At 41.7% G+C, this 23,047-nt stretch overlaps 1 protein-coding gene and 1 pseudogene across 1 annotated transcript in view; both read left to right on the plus strand.

Annotated features, from left to right (window-relative positions):
- Positions 1-2,012: 2,012 nt before the first annotated feature.
- On the plus strand, positions 2,013-15,243 carry LOC123456522 (annotated as a pseudogene).
- The window catches only part of Alas2 (5'-aminolevulinate synthase 2), a 29,429-nt gene continuing 20,378 nt past the window's right edge, over positions 13,997-23,047 (plus strand). The window contains exons 1-3 of the mRNA XM_004670046.2: positions 13,997-14,105; positions 19,833-20,028; positions 20,666-20,788. Coding sequence (XP_004670103.1) covers positions 19,848-20,028; positions 20,666-20,788 — 304 coding nt within the window. The 5' untranslated portion in view covers positions 13,997-14,105; positions 19,833-19,847. The remainder of the gene's footprint in view (positions 14,106-19,832; positions 20,029-20,665; positions 20,789-23,047) is intronic.

Consider the following 23,047-nt stretch of genomic DNA (forward strand, 5'->3'; position numbering starts at 1 on the left):
GGGGGGGGGTGCTAGAAGGACCTGGTAAGAAAGCAGGTAGGGCAGAGATAAGGCTGTGCATGCAGACTTAAAAATGTCTGGATATAGGGTATTTTGGACCACTTGCCTGTACATTGACAGAAGTTTTCTACATCACTGAGAATTTGGAAATTCAAAGTACCATTCTCAGGCCATTTGGACCTGTTGTCCAGCTTATATTGTGGCCAGGTAGAGTTGCAGAGAAAGATTAGACAATGAGGTTTGATGTCGTCCAAGAGTCGTAGAGGTTTTAAGTTCTTAAGGAGACAGGCTAGGGGGGTAGTAGAAATTGGTTTGGAGGTTTTATTCCCCATGGAGGTGTGAGAGCATAATGAAAGGGCTAGTGAGAGGAGACAGAGAAAAAGCAAGACAAAGGTGGGGGGAAGAAACCAGAGCTTAAGCTGGGTTTACACAGGATACCAATATGACCCCCTGGCCCATTAGGGTAAACGGGGGGGGGCTGCACCTCCCACGTGGGCAGAGGCCATACAGGTCACAACTGTCGGCTTTTTAGCCTGTTATTGGGCAAGGAGGGAGACTGTGCTCCCGATGGCGAAAGCAGCTGCCAGTGGAAGATGAGAGTTCAGGGAGGAGAGGGAGAGGAGAGAGGGAGAGGGGGTGTTCCGAGATGGTAACCGAACCAAAAGGTGCCCTTTATGGTATCGTAGAACAGAGACTGAGACTCGAGGTATCCAGGGTGCGCCTTTCTGGAGACCTGTGGTTGGGGCCTAGCTGCCGAGGGGTGTAGCCTGGCAGGCTGGCATGGCTTCCACGAGGAGGGGTGAAGCCCAAAAGCAGCCAACCTGAGAGGGACACCTACTGAGAAGGGAGAAGAGGAAGGGAAGAACAGTGAGGCTGAATTGCGGTGGGTGTGAGAGCCTGTATCAGACAGAGATGATCCGAGGCCTTCAGAGGGTCGAATGGCAGCTCAGTGGTCTGGTCAGGGGAAAAGGAGGTCTGGCCACCCAAGAGGGCAACTGGGTGCCTTCCTATATGAGTCAGGTACCAGATGTAAGGTTCAGGAGTGACCAAGGCCGTGGAGACCACTCTGAGGCAAAGACAGATTTATTTGGAGAAAAACACGAGCTGCCAGGACTGACTTTCAAGAGCAGAGCAGTCAGCTTTGAGATTACGGATAGTGTCCTATATACAGTTCTTCCACTGGGGGAAGGTGAGGAAGGAAGGAATTTCTTTTTTCTTTACATTAGCCATAGGGTGTGAGACCAGAAGTGACCAGGTGAGAGATAAGGGGGCAGTAAACCTAGACCTGGGGCATTGTTAGGCAGGGAAGGGATAATGGCTGGGCAGTCCCTTGAGGCATGTGGATGACCCACTTCCTTATGTCTCTGTCGCCATCCTGCTGTCTTTGGTGACTCCATTTTGGGAAGCACATTTTGACCTAACATCAACATTCTGTCATGGATGGGGGAAAGGACTCATGAGGCCCACATCCAACCTGAGCAGTTATTGGGAGATAACAGCAGCTGAAGGAGGGGAAGACACTTTCTTTTTTTTCTGGTAAGCCAATGATTATGAACATCTTGACCTTTGTGTGCCAATCACATCCAATGACTGTTTTGAGCTGAAGGAATTTGTCCACCACTTTCTGAAGAACCTCTCCCTCTCATAATTCATGAGCCAATAGGATATAGTCACTGTCTTTCAAAATGCCTTCTTATAGCAATATACAAAGACTAAGCAGAGAATGTAGTTCAGCTCATCAATGAGGACAGCAAGGTGATAGTGACCAAGCATGACTATATACTCCTTGTACCTTGATACCAATAAAGACCATCTCTCTATGGTCCACATATTTTTTTAAACTTTGGTCCATATCGTCCTTAAGGCTGGCTATGACTGTAATGTTCAAGATGATAGGGAACAGGCAGCCTTGCCCTAGGCCATAGTGGTGTGGAACTCCAACATCATCAAGGTGTGCAATCAGGAGGGATGTGCCATAGACAGACAGGACAAGGCTGGAGACAATCTTTTACATGGCTGTTGCCTTAAATCACAAGATAGTTAAAATCTCCCTGGAAGCTGGTACAAGTAGGACCATCGTGAAGAATGCAAGACAGACGCTACTAGAGACTTCTCACGAGCACAGTAGTTATGCAGGCACCAGTAAATGGTTGTCATTGGAATCTCCCATCAAGAAGCTGAAGAGCCAATTGGAGGCAACTGTGGAGGAGGTAAGAGCTGAGCATGGACTTGTTGCAGATGAAATGAACACAAAGTTGGGGCAGATGGAGAATAAGACTCAATACCAAATACATGTGTTGGAAAACTTGGTGTTTAAGCACATTTGAGCAGAAAGAAGAGTTTCTGAATCATCAGCAACATCATGCAGATGCCGAGAAGCACAAGAGAGAGAAATGACAGATGTTCTCGACAGATAAATTTTTAAAAACTGGTGAATGGTAAAGATTTAGAATCTGAAGCTAAGGCTTTCTAGAGATTCAATGACATTCAGGAATAAACCCACACAATTTACGTATTATTCCTCGGCAGGTGTGGATCAATCCATGATGGCTACAGATCCAGCATTGGATTCCAACAGTTCCTCTCAGGTGGTTAGGCCCAAAGAAGAGGCATGCAACTATATCACTGTCCACAGGTTACAGCAAGAGTTGTCTTCCTCTGACTTTTATAGGCTCCTGTGTAAGGAATGTCAAGGCCCAGCCATCCCTGCTCCCCTTGAATGAGGTTTCCAAATATGATCAGCATGCTAGGCTCTGTGTTAATACAGATATCCAAGGGCTGGAGAAATGGCTTAGCAGTTAGGGCACTTGCCTGCAAAGCCTAAGGACCCAGGTTCATTTCCCCAGGACCCAAGTAAGCCACATGCACAAAATGGTGCATGCATCTAGAATTTGTTTGCAGTTACTAGAGGCCCTGGAGTGCCCATCCCCCCCATTCTCTCAAATAAATAAAATATTTGAAAAAATAGAGATACCCAAACCAAGAAGTCTGGGGGAAAGTGGGCAGACCAAGAATCAAGCCAAGCAGCCAACAGCACCCGTGGGCAGCCACAAACAGCCAGCAGCATCAAACAGAATGCCCTCATGTGTGAGACACCTCTCAAGCCCTGGACACTACCAAGTTCTTTTTTTTTTTCCAAAGTAGGGCCTCGCTCTAGCCTTGCTCACCTAGAATTCACTATGTAGTCTCAGGGTGGCCTCAGACTCATAGCAATCCTCCTATCTCTGTCTCCCAAGTGCTGGGACTAAAGGCATGTGCCACCATACCCAGCTCCAAGGTTTGTTTTGTTTTGTTTTTGAGCATAATTCTACCCAGATGAAAAAGTGGTATAAAACAAACATTGAAGAAGCACAAAGCCAAGCCAATCAAAAACCCCAGCAAAAAAGGTAAAACCCTATTGCCCTGTTGCTAAAGACACCACAGGCCATGGTCACAGGACATCAGAATACCATGAAGGAGCCGAAAGGGAAAACAGCAACCTCCTGGTTAGCTCTCATAGTGCTATAGAACCCTATTGGAGCTGCTGGAAGGTAATGACCACAAACAATCATGTGTAGGGCTAAAATTTACCATGTGTGAAACAAATCAAAAGTAAAGCAAAAATTATTTCATGTGAACTCAAGTGAATTCATTTGCTGCGCCTAGACAAGGCTGTGAGGTTTTGAGAGGAAAGACATTTTTATGATGTCACAATGTCTATATTATATCTTAAGACATTTGGGGACAAATTTATTTCATTTAAATAATGAATGATTGCTAACAGTAGTGGAAATGTTAGTTAATAATGGGTTCAAATGAGAATAGTTCAAATCATTAGACCATTGTGTTAGGTAGCTAGACAGACATTAATAGACCTGGAGATCCTCCATGCAGAAACCCTCACTTATGGTATCCCTGAAAATAATGATCCAGGAAGACAGCACAGTCATTATTCCATAGGATTTAAATATCATATGAAAGGGAGGAGACTGGAAGCAAAAGTTTTTGTTTAGGCCTAGTAAACGAAGGGCCTCTTCCTGACCAGAGGAACAAAGTTCATGTTCCCCTTTGGATCTGAATGGAAACACTGTCATTCTAAGCTATCCAAAGTAATACTACAAAGACATATTATTTATTGTCCCTGTCCTTAAGAGTTAATCGAAGTGGACCTGGCAATTACTCACCTGGCCAGGAGACTAGTCCTCATCTAAAGATATGCTAAGGAGATGAGAGGAATATCTTTTCCTTTAATGAGACAAGATTTTCTATCTCCAGCCTACAGCACTTTGTTGTCAACCCTCCCTCTCTTTTTTAGGGACCTCCTCTTGCTCTTGGGAGTCTTTGTCTTTAATTCCTTAATAAAGATCTATTTTGTTTTGTTTACCACTTGTCTTCATTCCTTAATTTCTCTTCCACACGTGGCATGAACTCATTGTAATAGTCCCAAAGCTTTCTACTTATCTCCCTTTCTCCTCTCTCCCATTTGGCCATGCTCCAATTAGGCCTGAGATTCTGAAGCTACCACCTGTTACAGTAATGAGGCAGTTTAGGGGTAACAGGTACCCCCAAAAATGGAAGTGAGGAATGCCTTTGAACTTGGAGAAGGAGAGTCAGAGGCATTCTACTTTGCTACAGGTCAGAAATGTCAGAGGGATCTGGTCTTATCTCTTTTTCCTTCAAGGAGCTCCCTTTCCTAATCACCCCTTCCAAGAAAGTTATACCCTTCCTGGAGGATGGAGATTTCTAAAAATATTGCCCTTTCCCAGAAACCCAGGTCTCAGAACCTGAAATCAAGACAGAATTGACCAATTCAGTCACCCCATCCAGGGGAGTTCCTTAAAAGACCCCAACCTGGGGCGCCAGGTGGGCTTTCCCATTCTCTGTGAACCTTACTCCTGCTCAGGAGCCCTGAATTTCTTTCCCTTTCATTACTTCTAAGCTCTCTCTCTCCCTCTCTCTCCAAAGCTATAATGAAATTTTTCTAAATTATGCCCTATGGCCTATGAAATTTATTCAGCAAATTCATAAGACAAAAGCCTAGAGGCCACTGACTCAATGGAAGCTCTGTGCAACAATGATCTTAAGGCACCTCAGCTTCTGGGTTATTGCCCAGCCCAAGAGCTGACAGAGGCTCTGTCACTCTCAAAGATATTTCAAACTTGCAATTTTAATGAGACTTATCTTTCTTCATTCCCTGTAGGCCCACAATAGATATGGGATCTTAGAATCCCTACCTACTATTATGGTAGTTGACTAAGTCTTTTTGTTCCCAAGTTGAAAGGAAAAACAACAGCTTCCTCCAGCTATCACCTGTTAACTCATCCCCAAAAAAGTTCCATAGGAAAAGAAATGATGACCGCAGTGCTCAGTACTGCAATATCTCTATCACACCTTCCAAGGCTCAGGGTCTATTGCAGAAGAGGTGGTAGAAAGAATGTAAGAGCCAAAGGAAGGGCAGGACTCCTTACAACATGCTCCCTCCAGACACAAAATGGCCTGGATATCCATGACCTCACAGTGCCTGGCACTACCTACACAAGACCATCGTAAAAGGAGGAAAAGATCATGACATCAAAATAAAAGAGACTGATTGAGATGGGGAGGGATATAATGGAGAATGGAGTTTCAAAGGGGAAAGTGGGAGGTGGGAGGGTATTACCATGGGGTATTTTTTTTTATAATCATGGAAGTTGTTAATAAAAATTTGGAAGAAAAAATAAGTTCTATAGGTGGTGCTGTCAACCTGGCTACCACAGAGTCCAGTAAGTCCTCCTCCCCCACACCCTGTGCTATGGTGCAGATCTTGCACTTTGCTTCTTATCCCCCAAATGGTTTTAAACCTCTCCTTCCTTGTACTATACAGTTTGGGGTCTCCTTTTACCTTTCTCTGAACTCCAATACTCTCTCAAACCAGTCTCCTTCCCCCTTGTTCCAAGCCCCACCACTCTCTCACGGGGCACTAGATGAATCCTTGGTCACATGCCAGAGCAAGTTGGTAAGATCCTGTCACTGAAGACATTACATGCTTTGGTCATGGGACATGGTGAATTAAAAAAATAAAATAAAATAAAAAGCATGCACCACCACACCCAGCTCTACAGTTTTTTTGTAATTTTCTTTTTTTATTAACAACTTCCATGATTGTAAACAATATCCCATGGTAATGCCTTCCCTCCCCCCACTTTCCCTTTTGAAATTCCATTCTCCATCATATCCCCTCCCCCTCTCAATCAGTCTCTCTTATTTTGATGTCATGATCTTTTCTTCCTATTATGATGGTCTTGTGTAGGTAGTGTCAGGCACTGTGAGGTCATGGATATCCAGGCCATTTTGTGTCTAGAGGGAGCACGTTGTAAGGAGTCCTACCCTTCCTTTGCCTCTTACATTCTTTCCGTCACCTCTTTCACAATGGACCCTAAACCTTGGAAGGTGTGATAGAGATATTGTAGAGTTCAGCACTCCTCTGTCACTTCTTCCCAGCACCCTGATGACTTCTGAGTCATCCCAAGGTCACTGCCATCTGAAAAGAAAAAGTTCCTTACCAAAAGTGAGAGTAGCATTAATATATGGGTATGAACATTAAGAGAAGTGCTTACTGGGCAGTTTGATGAACATAGTATATGCATTTAGCCAGACAGCAGCAGACGTTAAACCCCTAGGGCTCATGACTACCCATTTTATGTTTTCAGTATCAGGGATGTATTCCTTCCCATGGAGCGGGCCTCCAGTCCAATTAGAGGGCAGTTGGTTTCCACCATGACAGACGTGCCACTGTTACACCTGTTGGCTCATTTGGCCTGGCTGGCCAAATATAAGGCTTGCAGTATCCACTGTTGAGTATCTTCATTGGCGATTTCTGTCTTTCCCATTAAACTGCATGTAGAATGGTTTCTTCCAGCTTTCTTTCAGCTGGTTTATATGGAGAAGGTTATCAGCTCAGTTACAGCAGGATTTCTCAGTGGCCTTGCAGCCCAAGTATGTGGAGTCTTCAGCAATAGCATCTTACCATCTGTTCCTGGTGGGAAACCAAGGGCTTCGGCAATGGCCTGTAATGTTTTGGGGGCATCAGGGACCTCCCTGGCCAACAACTCATTGGAAGGTATCCCATCCCTGGCACTGAAAAATTTCTACCAACAATATACTGCTCCTGCGTGTTCCATTGTCCAAAAATGTAGGTTTCCATATGATTTATTTATATCCTCTTAGATTTTGATTATCCCTCCCTCCACTTTTCTTTTATTCAGTCTCTTCCCCTGACCTCACTTGGGCTTTTTCACCCCCATTAATCTATTCTTCTACTTAACATATTTACAATGCCATCCTATTAAGTACCACCCTCCCTTCCTTTCTCTTCCCTTTATATCTCTTTCCTAGCTTATTGGCCTTTGCTACTGAGTTTTCTTCTTCACACAGAAGTCCAATCATCTGTAGCTAGGATCCACATATGAGAGAGAACATGTGACGCTTGGTTTTCTGGGACATGGCAATAAACATGGTAGAGCAAGTATGTCTAAGGTAATTACATGAGTCCTTAGGATATATGCCTACAAGTGCTATAGCTGGGTCATATGGTAGACCTATTTTTAGCTGTCTCAGGAGCCTCCACACTGATTTCCACAATGGCTGGACCAGATTGCATTCCCACCAACAGTGTAGAAGGGTTCCTTTTTTTTCTGCATTCTGCCAGCACTTATGGTCATTTGTTTTCATGATGGTAGCCAATCTGACAGGAGTCAGATGGAATCTCAACGTAGTTTTAATCTGCATTTCCCCGATGACTAGGGATGTAGAACATGTTTTTAGATGCTTATATACCATCCGTATTTCTTATTTTGAGAACTCTCTATTTAGTTCCATAGCCCATTTTTAATTGGTTCATTTGATTTCTTATTATTTAATTTTTTGGTTCTTTGTATATCTTAGGTATTAATCCCCTATCAGATGTATAGATGGCAAAGATTTTTTTTTCCCATTCTGTAGGTTGCCTCTTTGCTTTATTCACAGTGTCCTTTGCCGTACAAAATCTTTGTAATTTTATGAGGTCCCAGTGGTTAATCTGTGGATTTATTGCCTGAGCAATTGGGGTTATATTCAGAAACCTTTACAGTTTTTAATTTCTACCAACAGCGTATGAGTAATTTCACTTCTTTACATCCTTGCATCCAATTTGATGTTGACTTTTTGTTTTCAATTCTTGAGACAAGCTCTGTTGTGGTTTGAATGTAAAAGATCACCCATAGGCTCAAGTAGTACTTGTATCTGGAGTTCATTTGTAGTTGCAAAAGGCTCTGACATATCCACGCTCATTCCCTCTCTCTCCTTGCAAATAAATAAAAATATTTTTTAAAAAAGCTGAGCATGGTGGTGCATGCTTTTAATCCCAGCAAATAGAAGGCTGAGGTAGGAGGATCACCCTGAGTTTGAAGGCAGCATGGAGCTACAGGGTTACAGTCAGCCTGAGCTAGAGTGAGACCCTGACTTGAAATTTTTTTTAAAAAGAAGAATAACAAGAGCATGAAGGATGACACTGAGACTCTTATATCCCATATCAAATTTAGAAATACAGAAATATTTACAAATGATGTAAGTAAAAGGCTGACTTTGGAATTTTATACCTAATCAAAAATCACACTGGGGGGCTGGAGATATGGCTTAGTGGTTAAGGCACTTGCTTGCAAAGCCAAAGGACCCTGGTTCGATTCCCCAGGACCCACATAAGCCAAATGCACAAAGAGGCACATGCATATGGAATTCGTTTGCAGTGGCTGGAGGCCCAGGCATGCACATTCTCTCTATCTCTCTGCCTCTCTCTCTCTCTCTCTCAAAAAGATAAATAAGTTAAAAAATAACACTGGGTATGATGGTACACACCTTTATTCCCAGCACTCAGGAGGCCAAGGTAGGAGGATTGGTATGAGTTCAAGGCCAGACTGAGACTACATGGTGAATTCCAGGTCAGCCTAGGATAGAGAGAGATGGTGCCTCAAAAAAAAAAAAAATCAAAACTCACAAGTAAATTTTCTGTATTGCTATATGCTATTTTAAACCTCAATTACTAAAATTAATATGGGAAGCAGTAAAAATTTAAATAATTAAGGACACAAGTTCTACTAAGCTATTAAGAATTCACCTAACTACCACAACCAAATAGAATTGGTATTAAATAATTTTATTGGCTCCACCTACCAAATCCTACAAGAACAGGCATGTTACTTAAATTAACCTCAAAGTGGCTATTGCATTCAAGACCTCATGGTGGCTGTTGCTACCTATATAAGACCTGAATAATATGAGGGGAAAAATATGATGACATAAAAATAGAAGAGGGATTAGTTGGAAAGAAGAAGGGGTTCATGGGGTTAGGGAAATGGCTTAGCGGTGAGATCGCTTGCTTGCAAAACCAAAAGACCCAGGTTGTATTCATGGACAAGGGGGTCCACACATCTGGAGTTCATTTGCAGCAGTTAGAGGCCCTGACACACCCATTCTCACTCTGTCTCTCTACCTGCCTATTTCTCTCTCTCTCTCTCTCTCTATCTCTCTCTCTCTCTCTCTCAAATGAATAAAAATAATTTTATTTTTCAGTAGAAGGTTCAGTAGAAGGGAGATATTAGCCAGGCGTGGTGGCGCACGCCTTTAATCCCAGCACTCGGGAGGCAGAGGTAGGAGGATCGCCGTGAGTTCAAGGCCACCCTGAGACTACAGAGTTAATTCCAGGTCAGCCTGGACCAGAGTGAGACCCTACCTCGAAAAACCAAAAAAAAAAAAAAAAAAAAAAAAGGGCTGGAGAGATGGCTTAGCGGTTAAGCGCTTGCCTATGAAGCCTAAGGACCCCGGTTCGAGGCTCGGTTCCCCAGGTCCCACGTTAGCCAGATGCACAAGGGGGCGCACGTGTCTGGAGTTCGTTTGCAGAGGCTGGAAGCCCTGGCGCGCCCATTCTCTCTCTCTCCCTCTATCTGTCTTTCTCTCTGTGTCTGTCGCTCTCAAACAAATAAATTAAAAAATTAAAAAAAAAAGAAGGGAGATATTAGTAGCAACAAAGAGGGATTATGATTGGAGGAGATATATGGAGGTTGTCAATAAAAATTTCAAAAAGATGCCGGGCGTGGTGGCACATGCCTTTAATCCCAGCACTTGGGAGGCAGAGGTAGGAGGATCGCCATGAGTTCAAGGCCACTCTGAGACTACAGAGTTAATTCCAGGTCAGCTTGGACCAGAGTGAGATGCTACCTCGAAAAACAAACAAACAAAAAATTTCAAAAAGAACATGGATCTATTTTACAAAAATAAGAAACTAAAGCACCTCTGGGACACGGCTATAAGGAATCATGAAGATATATACTACTCTTTGAAGTTCACTCTAGAATCTGGATAGGAGGCATGCCCAACAAAGGAGAGAGATAATGAGAATGAGACTGACCATTTAAAAATCCCCCCAAAGTTCCATTTATTTTTTAAAACTCTGACATGTCACAGATTGATAATATCTGTAGGTGGTACATCTTTTTAGAGAAATATTTGGTCAGATCCAGTGTGGAGGTTAGAAAGGACTTCCCTGGGATGATGATATCTAAACTCAACATCTAAGTCACCAGATTGGTTAGCCAGCTCAAGCAGTGGAGGTTGAGGTTACTGAAGCTCTATTTGAAACACTTTCCAGAAGGTCTACGGCCATACCACCCTGAACGCACCCGATCTCATCTGAAATACTTTCAGGAAGAACTGGAAACAATCCTCAATTTTAAAAATACTTAAGGGGCTGGAGAGATAGCTTAGCAGTTATGGTACTTGCCTGCAAAGCCTGAGGAATCAGGTTCGATTCCCAATACCCATGTAAGCCAGATGCACAAAGTGGTATAGGTATCTGGTGTTTGTTTGCAGTGGCTACAGCTCTAGTGTGCCCACTCTCCCATTCTCTCTCTCTGTCTCTCTCTCTCTCTCTCTTATTGTTTTTCGAGATAGGGCTTCACTCTAGCCCAGGCTGACCTGGAATTCAAGGTGGCCTTAAACTCATGACAATCCTCCTACCTCTATCTCCCAAGTGCTGGGATTAAAGGCATGTGCCACCATGCCCGGCCCATTGTCAATCTCTCTCTCTCTCTCTCTCTCTCTCTCTCTCTCTCTCTCGTAAATAAATAAATAAAATAGTTGAATCCCCCATACTACATCCTATTTTCCATTTCTATGTATCAATATCTCTAGCACCTAGCACAGCACCTCCCACACCATAGGCAATCAATAAATATTTGTTGAATTAATGAATGAACCCAGATAGGGCAACAATCGTAGAAAAGGGTTAATACTCATACTATACAAAGGTCTCCTGTAGCTTAAAAAATTATAAAGAACAATAAAACCAGGTACATCACATTTTCCTAACAACTGTATAGAATACATTCTATGACAAACACATTTTACAAATGAGTAATCGAGTGTTAGTGAACAACATAGTTGATAAGTAAAATGATATGGGTGAGTGTGAATTTAGGACACATACTTTCTGCCTACTACCTTTATTTTGCCTAACAATGGGCAAAAGGTATATCAAGTCACTCAGAAGAGGAATAAACAAATAATTAAGAAACATGAAAAGATATCCAATTTCATTAATAAAGAAAACAAACACTGGGATACAATTTTAGTGCTTATAATATTAATAATGACTTTTAAAGATGGATAATAATAAAATAGGTGAATCTGAGATCTCTTTCTCCTGACCCCACCCCTTTCCAACTTGTAGAGATATATACCTTGTGTATAAGGCAAATTGGGAATATTAAATTTTTAAATCTTTGTATACCTTTTGGACCCAGTTATGTAGGATATTACCAATAAAAATACTCTCACATATGCCCAAAACGTTTTCTTTTTCTTTTTTTTTTTAAGGAAAGTGGTGATGAGACAAGAGAGATGGGAGAGAGCTGAGACAGGCAGTTGAGTGGTTGATGAGTGAGAAAGACAATCTGCAATGATATAGCCCCTGGTAATAGTGCCCGCCCATGCTCTCAGGAACAACTCTAAAGAAATGCACTAGGTCACAACAAAAAACAAAAGACTTGGAAGTAGAAAAGGGATAAATTGGGAAGCGAATCACAGAAGTGGAAGTGGGGCAAGAGGGTAAGAAGGGGCAGATTATAATTGAAGTATGTTATTCACACATGAAAATGTCATCATGGAGCTGGAGAGATGACATTTACAACAGTTGAAGGTATTTGTGTGCTAAACCTGATGGTGTGGATTCAGTACCCCAATACCCATGTAAACCCAGATGCACAAAGTGGTAATACATCTGGTGTTTGTTTTCAGTGGCAGGAGGCCCATTCCCTTTCAATCTCACTCTCTGCTAGTAAACAAAAAAAATTTTTTTTTAAAGCCAGGTGCAGTGGCACATACCTTTAAATCCCAGCACTTGGAAGGCAGAGGTAGGAGGATCACCGTTAGTTCAAGGCCAGCCTGAGACTACATAGTGAGTTCCAGGTCATCCTGGGCTAGAGTGAGACCCTACCTCAAAAACAAACAAACAAACAAACAAAAAAAGAGCTGGGTATGGTGGCCCACGCCTTTAGTCCCAGCACTCAGGAGACAGAGGTAGGAGGATCACTATGAGTTCAAAGCAAACCTGAGACTGCATAGTGAGTTCCAAGTCAGCTTGGGCTAGAGAGAGACCCTACCTCGAGGAAAAAACAATAACAAAAAATACATCCCTACGAGACCCATGGGAAGAACCCTGGCTGGATGAGTGCCAGAGGCCCCCAAAGTTTTCTTTATTACGATGTTATTCATAAAGTACAGGGCAAAATACCTATAACTAATATAAATTTCAATAAATTATAATATCTTTGGATTCTGTACCATAACTCCAATAAACAGTTCCACATTGGCACACAGCAAAGTAGAAAAAGAAACACAGATAATACATGGATTATGATCTTATTTATGTACATGTAATATTAGTGATGATAATGTGCTCCAGACCCCAGAGATGAAATTACCCAGTAGTAGCATCATCCCACTGTGCTAGGCTTGAGAAAGGAATAGGGAATGAGGAAAATAGTTAAAAAGGGATAAAGAGGGCTGGAGGGATGGCTTAGCAGTTAAGGTGCTTGCTTGTGAAATCTAAGGACCCAGGTTCGATTCTCCAGGTCCCACGTAAGCCAGATGCACATGGTGGCACATGTATCTGGAATTTGTTTGCAGTGGCTAGAGGCCCTGGTGTGCCCATTCTTATTCTCTGTCTCTCTCTCTCTCTCTCTCTCTCTCTCTCTCTCTCTCTCTGCCTCCCTCTTTCTGTGCCTAATAAATAAATAAACATAAAATCTTTTTAAAAAAATAAAAGGGATAAGGAGATTGTACTACAAAATAGAAGACAGGGAACTGAAATTTTCAACTATAGATTCTAAGAGGGGAAGAAGAGTGTGGGTTCTGGATGCACAAAGCCTAGATTCATAGTTGGGCTATGTACATTTCAGTTAAGTGTCAGTAACTTTCCTCTCTGAATCTCAGTTTCTTCATTTGCAACAGAGGAATAATAGTACCTATGTCTTAAGGTTCATGTAAAGCAACTAATAGGGTAGAGCCCATAAAAGTATTCATTCAACATTAGCTGTTATTTCCTTGGACCAGGCACTGGGCTGAATGTTTTATATACATTATTGAATTGGCCGACATCTTGGGATAGTCTGTGGATAGAATGCTAGCGTTCCTAAGAACAAAACTGTGATACAGATCTTATTTCAGTCCTTCCCATTTCAGTTCCAGTCCTTCCAGGGCTTAATTGCCCTCATTTTATGGTTGAGGAAACTTAGGACCAGAGAAGTGGCTATGCTCATGATACCCTGACTCTATATGGATGGCCTGATCTCCACACCCAAATGAGTACATTTTATAACCCCAGAGGGAGAAGAGAAAGTAGATAAAACTGAAGAGTCAGATCTGAGGGAGGGGCAAAGTGAGGAGACGACTTTGCTTTTTATCTCTGGCAGAGGCCCAAAGCATTTTTGGGCCAATGCATGGCCAGACCAGCAGTAGGTGGGGTGGGTGGAGCTGAGCCAAGGTCAGGGAAAAACATTGTGTCTCAACACATAGCACTCACCCGTCTTTGGTTCGTCCTCAGTGCAGGGCAACAGGTAAGAGCTGCTTCCATCCTTCTCTCTGGTCTCTCTGTCCACCACAGGGCTGCACACTGACTGATCACAAGACCTGACTGTGACTGCTTCAGAGAAGCTATCTCTATCATTTTTTTCCCTCTTGCTGTTTCTTTGTGATTTTTCCTATGTTTAGCGATCCTTTTCCTCCCCTTTTCTCCTATACTAGTTTTCCTCAGCATTCACCTCATTTACTTACTCAGACTTGCTTTGTCTTACTTTTGCTTCCACTGAGTTTTCTCTGTCTTTTTACCCTGAAATTTCTCTTGCTCCCTTGCTTTTTTCTCAGTTCTGTATCTCCGTCTCTTTCTGTTTCTCTCTGTCTCTTCCTCCCCTCTATTTCTCTAGCAGGAAAGACATCTTAACATTTCTTCTGAAATTCTCCCTCCCTCCCTATCTTTGACCCCTTTTCTGTCTGCTTGGCCCAGAGCAGACAGAGGTGAGCATTTCAAAGCCTAGGCGGCTACATCTAGGAAGGGAAAGTTGAAGGGGCACAGGAATAAAGAATTAGATAAAGAAAGAAAGATTTGGAGGAGTTGAGAGGGATGAGCAATAAGCAGACATAAAGACAGAATGTAGAAAAGGAATGTTGTGTCTACGCAGAAAAGCAAGCGATTTGTAATCTAGCTCTTATTTCACATTAAGATCTTAGGCAAATCATTCATCCTTGCACAAGAGGGCTGGACCTATGATTTCTACAAGTTTTTCCAGTTTTTGCTTTTGTCTAGTTTGAAATTTTTATTTATTTGAAAATTTTGCTAATGTCTATTTTGAAATTTTTATTTATTTGAGAATGAGAGAGACAGATGCAGACAGAGAGGGAGAGAAGAGAATGGGTGCACCAGGGTCTCTAGTCCCTGCAAACTCCAGACGCAGGTACCACCATGTGCATTTGGCTCACATGGGTACTAGGGAATCAAACCTGGGTCCTTGGGCTTCACAGGCAAACACCTTAACTGCTAAGCCATCTCTCCAGCCCCTAGTTTTGCTTTTGTGATCATCTAAATTTTTCTAAGAATTTCTGGTTCTCTTATTCCAGGTATCTAAAATTGTATATGATTCTTTAGTGGTGGAAAAGAGGGTAATAGGAAGGGAAGTTCCTGATGGTTCCAGTTTCTGAAGAGAAACAATTGATTCCTTTCCAGACTTAAATGATTCTTGTAAAGGAGACCACAAGTAATGGGAGAAGGGGCAAGGAATGGTGTCCTGAGTGGTTTCTGGTTCTATTGAGGTGGAGTTATGATGGCACTTCTGGCCTCTGGGACTGCAGATTGGGCGCTCACATAAAAGGGAATTGTTAAGATGAAGGAAAATTCTTTGAGTAATGATCTTTCACTTGACCCAAAATTTCATTATTATCTTTAATGAAAGTACAATTTTAAGAAGAGTCCTAGCAATCTATTCCACAGTGGGATTCATAAATCATTAAATACTGGGATGAATGGTCAATGGTACCTAAAGTCCTACTTTAATTCTTTTGGTAAAAGTATTAGTCATAGAAGGTAAATGGCCAGCCACGGTGGCATACGACTTTAATCCCAGCACTTGGGAGGCAGAGGTAGGAGGATTACCATGAATTTGAGGCCACCCTGAGAATATAGAGTGAGCTCCAGGTCAGCCTAGGGGCCCTACCTAAAAAAAAAAAAAAAAGAAGGTAAATGTCTTGTAAAGGGACCTGTGTTAGTATAACAGAGTGGGTTAATGTCTAGATTCAGGCAGGCTCTCAGCTAAGGAAACATGTAACATTTGAGTCATAGATCCATGGTGGTTAAATGTGTGGTCTCTAAAGCCAGATTGCTCAACTTGAAATCCTGCTTCTTTCATTTATTAGCTCTGTGATCTGGTCAAGTTACTCAATTTTGGGGGGGGGGGTCGTCAATTTCTATATCATAAGACTAAATAGGTCAATGATTGTAAAGCATTTATAACACAGCCTGGTACCATGAGGGCTCTGTGAGTGTTTGAATATCAAAGCCAGATGAGAAATCATGGAATTTCCTATCTAGTCCAATGTCTGTGGGGAAACTGAGGCTCACAGGGAAAATGCACAGAATTCACAGTACACTAACAGGATTGGGACAAGAGTCACATCTCCAGCTTTCTACACTTGGCTTGATATATTCATGATGTGACTCCTTGGCTCTGCCTTTCCTTTCCCTACAGAGAAAATAGTGAAAACAAAAATAATAGCTAATGTTTTTCAATATTTACTCTGGGATAGGTATTCTTAAAAAAAACTTTATATAAATTATCTAATTAAATGATCACAATATTCCTATAAAGTAGACTGTCTATATTATTATCTACATTTTATAGATATAAGATACAGAGCAGAGGTGTGATGCTCAAGATCCCAGAGTTAGTAAGTATTAGATCAAACTCAGCCTGGTTCTAGCTAGAGTCTATTTACTTTTGAGCAAAGGGTCTGCTATTTAGTCCTGGCCGGCCTGGAACTTACTACATATCCCAGGATGGCCTTGAACTTGGAATTCTAGCTTAGAGTCTATACATTTAATATCCTGAATTGCCTAAAATGCTTTCTCAATCCAACTTTATTGAGTGGTGGGTGGTATGGGGTGGACACATAGAACAAAGTACCAATACTATACTACAAAGTTATGAGTCATAATGATGTTCAGGCAAAATGGTGGTGGTGTGTGTGGGGGGGAATTCTAAGAAACAAATACCAGAATGGCAAAAAGTATAAGCTTGAAAGAACTTGAGAATACAGTAAACTTCAGGACCTAGTGTATATTTTGCCAGGAACCTCGACACTTGATGGTTAAAAGCCCCTCAGAGATTATAAAGATATTGAACTTCACTTTTTATACATGGAAGGTAGGCCTTAATCTACCATTATTCAAGGACAGGAATGGACTTTGCTTTCCTTCTCAACACATACTGCAATATTGTTTCCATTATTGGTGTTGATGCTAGAGAAGGAGTTTGCAGGAACCTGGGCCATCCATCTTTGCTCGCCACCAATTGCTAGAGCCAGCCCAAGCCAGATGCGCAGACGTGATTCCAAGAAAGGGCGCTTCTTCTCTCCCACACCCTGTGCTCAGCTTGGGGAGTGACCAGACCCCAATGGTGATAAGCTCTAGAAGCTTTATCTGTGGTCTGCAGACTCATCACTGAGAGCTTTAGCCTTCGTGGGCAGGCAGGCAGGCAGAAGGGAAACTTATTTGCAGATGCTAGGCACTAGATCCAATGTATAAGCTACCATGTGATATAGGCATAATTACCTCACATTTGACAGATGATGAAAGCCAAAATCCAGAGATAGGAAGTGACTTGTCTAAGAGCATTCAACAATGAAGGTAAGGAGCTAGAGTTTAAATAAGAATAGCTAATATTTAGTGAAAACTTATGTACCAGACACTATCCCAAAGGCTTAACATGGTTATTTCATTTAGACCTTCTAACAATATTTTTGTATTTTCCAGTTTTAGAGTCCACATCCCCAAGCCCCACAATCTAACTCAGGCTACTCTGATAGCCCAGAAAGGTGAGGAAGGATACTCCAAGATGAAATAAGGGCAATAGATTGGCTTGTGAAGGATAGGGTGCTTGCTCTATGAAATCAGGGAGATTATGCCAAATGAGGCTAGACCCAAGGATTCCTGTTACTGTCTTGTCCCTCACATTATAAGACTTTATGTACTGAGGATACTGTTAGATTCTACTCAGCAGCTGTTTTGGCAAAGCCAAGGCCTTAGCCTTCCCACTCTCCCCATATCTCTCTCATTTTACTGTTCCTTATCTTGTCCCACCCTTTGATTCTAGCTCCACAATTTGCTCTTTTTCTTTCAATCTGTTTCTCACTCTTGCTTTTTCAGTCTTTCACTTTCTATCTCTCAGTATTCCTTCCTTTTAGCCCTCCCCCTCCCTTTGGCCATTTCTTTCCATCTCATGATCTTGATTTGTTTTCTGCCACTTAAATTCTCTCCCCTCTCCCTCAGTAGGACCATTCTCCCCTTCCCCTAACTCATATTGTTCAGTGCTTTCTCTTTATCTTGGTGTATCACTGGCTGTTTGCCCTTCCTGGATTCTCTCCTCTCTTGTTTAATTTTTAAAAATGAATTATTAAGTTTATTTGGGGAGAAATCACAAATTATAGGGTTTATTTAAGGGAGATTGGGATTCAGGAAGGAAGGCCAGAACAGTCATAAACATGTGGGAAGTAGGAAACATGCTCTCTTGTGGAAAACGCTAGAGTTTATAGAGTTCATCTAAGGGAAATTGAAGCTTTTAAAGAGAGATTAGAGCCGAGCTGCAAACCCTTGGAAAGTAGAATCTAGAAGCTTGTATAGGAAAATTTAGGAGGAACCTGCATGGCATCTGCCGTGTGCTTTTCTGTGTAGGGAAGTTAAGAGGTAAATTTTATAAGCCTTTCTTTGCATATTCCTCAGACTACTGAATCTCTTTTTGTGTTCCTGGCTCTACTCCTACATTCTCTGTCCTTCGTTTTCTTTTTATCTTATCTAATTCTCTTTCCACATTTTCTGTATTTCCTATCACCCTCCTTTCCTGTCTAGTAGCATTAGTCTTCCTTTCTATGTCTGTTCTCATCTCTGCCCTGCCCCCTTTCTCTCTGACCATGATGCTTTTCTCTTTTTCTATTTCTGCTTTTCTAATTCCTCCTCTACCACCAACACCACACCTTTGTTCTTTCTCTACTTGCCTTTCTGGGCTTTTCTTCTCTTGCTACTTTTCCTCTATTTCCCTTCTCTCTCTTATTTAAGATCCTGCTAATTCACTGATTCCAAAATCCAATAAATACTCATTGAGAGCTATGTGTCCATTGATTTCTTGTTTTCTGATCTGATCTTTTCTCCAGCCCTTTTCTTTCTTCCATCTGGGTCTCTGTCTCTCTCACTGACATAGAAGCTATGCTATGTTTTCTAGCCTCCCTTGGATCTTACCATCACCTCCTTTAACCATGCTTAACCAAAAGTCAGGAGAAAACGCCTGCCTGGTAGCACACACTCTGGAGGGCTTAGGGCCTGTCACTTCTTGTTCTCTGGATCTCTTTAAGTTGATGAGTGGCTCTAAGCTCCTCCTCCCTTTCTAGCAGAGGTTTCTCAGGAAATACTCTGGGCCAAGCCTCAGAAGCTCTGGAGTGGCATCTGTTTGCATTAGCAGGATCATCACTTGGCCAAAGAATGAATATGTGTGTGTGTGTGTGTGTGTGTGTGTGTGTTCTGATTTTAGTTAGAGTCATTTACATTAGCATGGGCAACTTACCAATGGCTATGCTACTGAAGAAAATGTCTCCCCCTCATCTAGCAACCAATGACTGTCAATGGATCCTCAGGGAGGTATGGGGTTAAATCTTATATTTTTAGGAAAATGGCCTTAAATATTGATCAAAGGGTTAGTTGTCAACTGCCATTCTTCCACATATAAACATACTTCAATGATCTTCATAATTACAGAAGTCTGTGTCAGAGTCTGAGTCAGAAGTCAGGTTTTCTAGCCTCTGGTTAGAACACTTTTCCTCATCCCTTTATTTACTGGCTGGTTTCCAAATTCTTCCTCCTATTTTACTATTAGTAGTTCTTTCTCTAGAAACATAACAAGGGATCTCTGAGGAAGGCCACAAGCTTTGAGTAGGGAAGCTAGTCAAAGACTCAAACACAGGAACTGCCTTTGGCTTTTGGTTTAAACCTTTATGAGGGAATCACATCTTTTCCACATTTTCTGCAGGACTTTGGGCTAAAGATGGTGGCAGCAGCTGTGTTGCTACAGTCTTGCCCAGTGTTTTCCCGAGGCCCCACAGGCCTCCTGGGCAAAGTGGTTAAGAATCATCAGTTCCTATGTGGTACTGGACGCTGTCCCATTCTGGCCAACCAAGGACCAACCTGCTCTCAAATCTACCTTAAGGCAACCAAGGCTGGAGGAGGTAAGAAGAGGTTCTTAACAAAAGAGAATATCGAGATCATCAAGATAAGGTTCCAAGTCCTACCTCATTGCTTAATAACTAGGGGAGTATATGTGAAAACTGTCAAAGCAAAATAAACTGACATAAAAAAAATATATATATCCAGGATATGTCTTCTGCCAGGGTCTCTAGAAAGATTCCCACTCCCATAGTCTTGTCCAGCCATGATGTGTGACTGGTGAAAATTTCCTAAATCAGTCTTATTGACTCAAGATCCTGTGTCTTCATTCCTGACATATCACCCTCTTTTATACTATTACCCTCTCATATTTCTCATTCAACACTGAGCTTGAGCATCATTGCTTTTGTAAAGCCTACCTAGACCTCTACTGTCAGCACCCATCCTTGGTTACATTCTCTACAACTTTTGGATTTCATTAACCCTGTTCTCTCTCATTCCAATACTGTTCATAGTTGTCTTCAGTACATGCCATTCCTACATGGAGCATCTCTAGCAAGAGATCAGACTCATCAATCTATATCTCCACCACAGCCCGAGATAAGGCTTTCAGATACATTAAGTCTCAGTAATCATTTTGGAAGTAAATTTATGGCTAAGAATGAACCTCCAATTACTTACTGTCTTATATTTGTGTAGATTCTCCATCTCGGAATAAGGGCCACTGTCCCTTTATGCTGTCAGAGTTCCAGGATGGGAAGAGCAAAATTGTACAGAAGGCAGCTCCAGAAGTCCAAGAGGATGTGAAGACTTTCAAGACAGGTTGGGTTCAAGTTCCACCCTATCCAACCTCTACTGCTAATGCTTGAATCCACTTTATCATAGTTCTGAGCTAAGCTAACCCAAGGGAAGTGGGTATATATTCCATGATGCGAAGTCCTTAGCTTTTTCCAGGGGAGCCATGGTTGACAACTGTTTAGAGACTGTGCACTAAAGCATACACTCTCCAATGTACTCACATATGCACAAGCTCCCATAACATTTATCCGTTAGCCATCAGCACTCCTCTTTAACAGGTAGCTAAATGGAATTCAATAAGCTCAGATCCCAATTTAAGCAAGAGTATATATTATCCAGATCTAGATTTGCATGGAGAAGTGGTAGAGAGTAGATCCAGTCATTATATTTCATAACATACTCCTTTGTTCCCTGAAAAGTATCTTGTATCAGCAGATTTATTAAAACAAATTCAAATAAAATTTGGTTTTCAATAAGACATCCTTTACAAAAATGTGTAGTTTAAAGCCAACTCAACTGGCACAGACCACTCAAGATAACTACACTTAAAATATGGCCATACTAGCTAGGCATGGTGGCACATACCTTTAATGCCAGCATTTGGGAGGCAGAGGTAGGAGGCTCACTGTGAGTTCAAGGCCAGGCTGGGACTACAGACTGTGTTCCAGGTTAGCCTGGGCTAGAATGAGACCCTACCTCAAAAAAAAAAAAAAAAAAAAAACAACAAAAAAAAACAGACAAACAAAAAAGAGATGGCCACACTGTTAACATGTTTCATGGGCTCTTGTGATATCACTAATGACAAAAAATTAAGAATTGAAATTTAATGATGTTCAGAAAAGACTAAAGTGCACTATTTAGCCTCTTTCTCCTAAGTATAAAACCCAGGGTGGCTATCTCAGTTACCTCAGCCAAGAGAAGTTGTAGTGAGAAATGTGATTCACTCTAAAGAATGTTTCTGGACATCACAGGAGTTACTACTTGGGCAGAGGAGTAGGAGTTCACTTTGCAGAAATTTTGTGTAGGAACACTAAAGTTCAATTTCTATACTACACTGAGCCTAAATAAACAACACACACTGTCTTTTCCTCTCCCTCTCTTTATTCTAACAAATTCTACACTCACCTTAGACCTTCTGAACTCTTTTGACCCAACATACCAAGGAAACCATTTTCTGGCTTCCCAGACCAAGACCATATTGTAGGGAAAGTTGCACAACAGATTCAGAACAATATGACTGGTGAGTATGTTGAACTGGAAATAAAGGGGAAAATAGTGGGAATGACTTGCTGAAAGAGTGTGTGACAAAGTAGAAAGGACATGGGAAGGCTCTGAAATTAAAGAATCTTAAGATTAAATTCTAAGGCTAGCATTTGATGCATTTGTATAATTTTGTAACTAAATTTCTTAAATAGTATCTAAGCACTTAATGCAATTACTTATCATGAGAAAACAAAATTGCACTTATGGAAATTTAGTGTGCCTTATTTACCACAAGACTTCATTAAAGAATTCAGCTTGGGCTGGAGAGATGGCTTAGTGGTTAAGCGCTTGCCTGTGAAGCCTAAGGACCCCGGTTTGAGGATCGGTTCCCCTGGTCCCATGTTAGCCAGATGCACAAGGGGGCGCACGCGTCTGGAGTTCGTTTGCAGAGGCTGGAAGCCCTGGCGCACCCATTCTCTCTCTCTCCCTCTATCTGTCTTTCTCTCTGTGCCTGTCGCTCTCAAATAAATAAATAAATAATTTTTAAAAAAGTATTAAAAAAATTCAGCTTACACCTCCCTAATTTCTTCTCTATACTTCACTCAAAAACTCTCACCCCTCACACAAACTTTCCCCCTCTCTTCTATGTATTTGAATTCATTTTTATAACAAAATTTGTTCTATCTTTTTAATACAGAAATAAGTAATATGCTGGGCATAGTGGTGCACGTCTTTAATCCCAGCACTCGGGAGGCAGAGGTAGAAGAATCGCTGTGAGTTTGAGGCAGCCTGAGAATACATTGTGAATTCCAGATCAGCCTGGGCTACAGCAAAACCCTACCCCAAAACACACACACACACACACACACACACACACACACACACACACACACACAAAAGAAAAAGAAAGAGAAAAAAGACAAAGAAAAGAAAGAAACAAACAAACATAGAAATTCTTTTCAAAAGATACAGGAACTAAAGAAGGAAATTGAAATATCTCAGCGTTCTATCATACATCATTATTTTTCTGTTATATTTTCCTCTAGAAATCTTCCTATAGCTATGCATTAAAACACGAGA

This window comes from Jaculus jaculus, chromosome X, assembly GCF_020740685.1.
Source record: "Jaculus jaculus isolate mJacJac1 chromosome X, mJacJac1.mat.Y.cur, whole genome shotgun sequence".
Classification (NCBI taxonomy): domain Eukaryota; kingdom Metazoa; phylum Chordata; class Mammalia; order Rodentia; family Dipodidae; genus Jaculus; species Jaculus jaculus.